Genomic DNA, 4,480 nt, shown 5'->3' with positions numbered 1-4,480 from the left:
GACGGGGTTTCACCTTGTTGACCAGGATGGTCTCGATCTCTTGACCTTGTGATCCACCCGCCTCGGCCTCCCAAAGTGCTGGGATTACAGGCTTGAGCCACCGCGCCCGGCCCATAGTTTTTTTCTTTAAGGTCAAAAACGTATGAGGCTACTCTCTTCCAATTCATTTATGTTTTATATATATATATATATATATATAAAACCATTACATAAAAATGCTCACCATGTGAGGCACTGCTTTATAAATATTAAACTATTTAATCTCATCACAATGAAGATTTGTACTATGAGGTAGGTACTTTTGTTCATTTCATTTTACAGGTAAGAAAACTGAGTCACAGAAATTTTAAGTAACCTGCCCAAGATCAGACAGCTAGTAGGTAGGAGCCAGGCTTTGAACTCAGGCAGTCCAGCTCCAGAGTTTATTTCTTAATCACCGTACTATGCTGCCTCTTTTCTCTTTTGTTTCTTTTCCTGTTAGCTTTCTTCTTCCTCTGCCTACCCTTTGCTGTTGGTGCTCTCGCAGGCTCTGTCTTAAGCCTTATCTTACTCTATTCTCTCTCCCTGTGAGATTTTATCCATTCTTAGAAGTATTCTGTAGACTCTCTAGTGAGATCTCTAAGCTGGGGAGTGGGACCATTGTTTCCAGCCATATCCCTAATGGTCACCACAGAACTTGGCACATACAAGTGCTGACAAAACATCTGTTGCCTAAATGAATGACAACTCCCAGCTCTAGCTCCAGACTGGATCTGGGCTTCCAGACCTGAACACTCAATTGCCAGCTAGATATGCAAAGGATGTTAGCCAAATAAGGGAAAAGTGGGGATAGGATAAAGGGGGAAGAGTATTCCAGGAAGAAAATATCAAGCCCTGCCAAGTCCATTTCCAGAGTTATTAAGCTCATTTCTTTCTTCCATCTCCACTGGCAGACCTTCTCTCTTACTTGGACCACAGTCATGGTCTCCCTATCTCATCTTGCTCCCCTCAACTCGGTAGTCCTGTGCCACTCGGTGACAAAATCTAATCCCTTTCCTCCCCTGCTGATAACCCACAGCTGGTTTACAAGGCCTCCTCTCACATTTTGTGCTGCAGAACAGAGAAGGAATTGCAGGGCCCTGAAGACCCCACGCTGTCTCTCCTCGGGGGCCTTTGCTCTAGGGGCCGGTCCCTGTGGGCTAGCACGCCCCTTCTCCGCGCTCTTAAAGACACAGCTCAGGTGTCACCGCCTCTGGAATGCTCACCCTAGGGCTCCCAGCTTGAACTACCTCCTCTCCGCTTAAGCGCTGGTTATGGCGGGCCTTAACCATCGTGACTCCTAGAAGGCTCCACTTCCGGGCTCGTCTGCTTCACCAGCCAGTGAGTTCGTGTGGGGTAGTCCATTCTGGGTCTCACTACCCCCATTTCTATCCCCACATAGAGTGGCGTTAGGGCAGATCACTCCTGAAGACCCTGCCTCCGGCAGCTGGTCGACTTGGCTCCGCCCCCTCGTCGCCTGTGCGCGGTGCCGCCCCTCTCCTCCGCGCTCCCCCCGAGGAAATGGTTCGACCGAAGTGGGTGGTGCCGAGGTTCCCAGGCCGCTCCGATTGGTCAGGGCGAGCCGTACCACGGCGGTGGCGGGGGAGCGCGTCGTGGGCAGCCGGCGGGCTCCGAGGCGGTGAGCGCAAAGCTTCAGGCCTCAGCTCCCTCCTTCGCTGCGCAGTGCCTAGCCGCCCACCGGGATGCTGTGGACCGTGGGCCGGCGGTGGGCGCGGGACGCGCTGCTCCTGGCTGTCGCAGCGGTGCTGACCCAGGTCGTCTGGCTCTGGCTGGGTAGACAGAGCTTCGTCTTCCAGCGCGAAGAGATCGCACAGCTGGCGCGGCAGTACGCTGGTGAGCGGGCAGAGAGCGGGGAGGGGAGCGGCCGGTTCGGAAGCCGAGCCCAGGGTTCCGAAGGTGCCATTCCTGGGCCGAGGACCGGTGCAGGCCCTGACTCCACCGCCCCTCTCCCTCCGCCAGGGCTGGACCACGAGCTAGCCTTCTCTCGGTTGATCGTGGAGCTGCGGCGGCTGCACCCAGGCCACGTGCTGCCCGACGAGGAACTGCAGTGGGTGTTCGTGAATGCAGGCGGCTGGATGGGCGCCATGTGCCTTCTGCACGCCTCGCTGTCCGAGTATGTGCTGCTCTTCGGCACCGCCCTGGGCTCCCGCGGCCACTCGGGTCAGTGCTAGCGGCTGGCTGGACTGGGAGGCTGGGGTTGTAAAGGGGCCCATGCCCTCCTTTCTGATGTTTGGCTGGGCCGTTGCGATGGTTTGAATACTCTGATAGTGTCCATGTGATTGTCACTTAGGGCGCTACTGGGCTGAGATCTCGGATACCATCATCTCTGGCACCTTCCACCAGTGGAGAGAGGGCACCACCAAAAGTGAGGTCTTCTACCCAGGTGGGTAAGGAGGCTCTGTCAGAGAAGTGGGTCCCTTCACGCGGGGGGGTGCCCACAATTGCGGGGAGCATGGCATGGAAGAGGAGTGTGTTGGGGGGGGCCCTCTTCATGGTTCCCTTCCTCCACCCTCTCATAAGCCACAGGTGATTGGCTGGGGCGTAGCTGAGGGACTCGTGCTTTCCTCTGTCAAAAGGAAACAAAACATAACTTCCTGCTAATCATTTCTGATTTTTGTCTGCCCAGGCACAATTTTACTCAGCCAATATTCCAGCAACTGTTGGGTAGACAGTGGGTAATCAGAAATGCTCTCAATACCCCAAAGACAAGACAGACAGTTATCTTTTCTGTTTTTTAATAGTGAAACAATTAAGAAGTAGAGCACTGGACTTCCCAGTATGTTTGAGGTTGGGTGTATGCATCGCAGGCATGGTGGTTGAACAGCAACACTTTTCAGATAAAGCCTCACAGTCCTGGAACTACCTCTTCCCTAGCTATAGCCCAGCTTAGGTTTGGCTAAATTTCTGCTTGATTTGAGTGAGGCTTGGGAGTGCAGACTTCCATACAGTGGGTCCATGGCCAGGCAAGGTAGCCCTCTATGGCTTCCCCCAAGAGAGGACATGGGCCAGGTGATGTCACAGAACACGTAGGAGTGGCTGGCTGGGCCAGCCCAATGAGATAGGGCTTTTTGTTTTTCTGAAGCTCCCTCTCCATTCCCCACCCCTAGATAGCCCATGGGCCAGGGAAGCAGCAGTCATGAAAGGGCAGGGCAGAGCTAGGCTCCTCACTCGGGTGCTCCCTGTCCCCCAGGAGAGACGGTAGTGCATGGGCCTGGTGAGGCCACGGCTGTGGAGTGGGGGCCAAACACATGGATGGTGGAGTACGGCCGGGGTGTCATCCCATCCACCCTGGCCTTCGCTCTGGCTGACACTGTCTTCAGCACCCAGGACTTCCTCACCTTCTTCTATACTCTTCGCGCCTATGCCCGGGGCCTCCGGCTTGAGCTCACCACCTACCTCTTCGGCCAGGACCCTTGACCAGCCAGGCCTGAAGGAAGACCTGTGGATGGACAGGAGCTGGCAGGCCCGCATATATCCACTTGCTGGAGCCCATGTTTACAGACAGGGACATACTCACACCATGCAGATCCTGAGTTCCTGCTGTATAAGTAGGGATATCCATGCTTATGTATCCAAAAACAGAGACCCATGGGAACAAATGAGACACATACAGACACTGAGACCTGTGCGTACAGTAGGACCATGCACTCACACCCATCCAGAGAGGGAGCCCCTGGTATACCAAGGGAGCCAGTTGTGTTCAAACACACATCACAAGCTTGACTCACTAACTCAGGCCTTTCCAGAGCTCCACAGCTTCCTACCCCCTCCCCACCAAACTGGGGTTCTGGAGTTAAAGTTGGGGGAGGGTATTATACTGTCTCACTCTGACTCCTCAATCCAGCAGCAATTTGAGGGGGAAGAGGAGCTGCCCTTTGGAGGCCCCCTTCACCCGCAGCTATGATGCCCTTCCCCTTCTCCCCTGTCCTCACCATATGCCTTATCCCCATTCTACTCCCCTGCTATGCAAGTGCCCCTGTGGCTTGCCCCCAACCCCTTCAGCAATGAAGTCAGCTGGGGAACCAGAGTAATGTGAAGAATGCTTGAAGTCAGAGTCTTCCCTCCCAGAAAGACCCCCATTCCTTCTTTGGAGGTGTGATGGGGAAACTGGTTTCAGCCCAGGACCCACCACTGAGGAGAGGATCTAGACAGGTGGGCCTAATTCCACAGGGCCCTTCCTGGCCTGGAGAAGACCTTTTACACACACAAACACACACATGCACACATATACACACACATATCACAGTTTTCAGACAGCCCCTCCTGCATTCTCTATCCATCTGTCTGTTCCTGTTAATAAAGATTTGTCGATCTGTTTCATCTTTTTCTGTGTCTAAGCAGCCAGAAAAAGCCTCTGACTCCTGGGGACCTCCAGAAGATATCTCCCTTGCTGTGTGATTCATGGTAGCTGCTTTTTTCTTTCTTTTTTTTTTTTTTTTTT

General features: G+C 53.8%; 1 protein-coding gene across 3 annotated transcripts; it reads left to right on the top strand.

The window, feature by feature from the left end:
* The first annotated feature begins 491 nt into the window (after positions 1 to 491).
* SIGMAR1 (sigma non-opioid intracellular receptor 1) lies at positions 492 to 4,356 on the top strand. 3 transcript variants are annotated; one of them, XM_017543009.2, is made up of 4 exons: positions 492 to 1,872; positions 1,999 to 2,199; positions 2,330 to 2,422; positions 3,230 to 4,356. In XM_017543009.2, exons 1-4 carry the CDS (start codon positions 1,722 to 1,724, stop codon positions 3,454 to 3,456), a joined length of 672 nt encoding a protein of 223 aa, XP_017398498.1. In that variant the 5' UTR covers positions 492 to 1,721; the 3' UTR covers positions 3,457 to 4,356. The 3 variants fall into 3 exon arrangements, with proteins under 3 accessions (XP_017398498.1, XP_017398499.1, XP_017398500.1); XM_017543010.2 differs by lacking the exon at positions 3,230 to 4,356 and adding an exon at positions 2,666 to 2,803; XM_017543011.2 differs by lacking the exon at positions 492 to 1,872 and having other exon boundaries at positions 2,101 to 2,152.
* Positions 4,357 to 4,480: the final 124 nt, after the last annotated feature.

This window comes from Cebus imitator, unplaced genomic scaffold (assembly GCF_001604975.1).
Source record: "Cebus imitator isolate Cc_AM_T3 unplaced genomic scaffold, Cebus_imitator-1.0 Scaffold149, whole genome shotgun sequence".
NCBI lineage: Eukaryota > Metazoa > Chordata > Mammalia > Primates > Cebidae > Cebus > Cebus imitator.
The sequence above is the reverse complement of the archived record's forward strand: the minus strand, read 5'-3'. Positions and strand labels throughout refer to the sequence as shown.

Excerpts from the sequence above, each read along its gene's own strand:
- SIGMAR1 (XM_017543009.2), top strand. The coding sequence starts at position 1,722 with ATGCTGTGGACCGTGGGCCGGCGGTGGGCGCGGGACGCGCTGCTCCTG. Across the intron at positions 1,873-1,998 it reads GCTGGCGCGGCAGTACGCTG|GGCTGGACCACGAGCTAGCC; the intron begins GTGAGCGGGCAG and ends TCCCTCCGCCAG. Across the intron at positions 2,423-3,229 it reads AAGTGAGGTCTTCTACCCAG|GAGAGACGGTAGTGCATGGG; the intron begins GTGGGTAAGGAG and ends CCTGTCCCCCAG.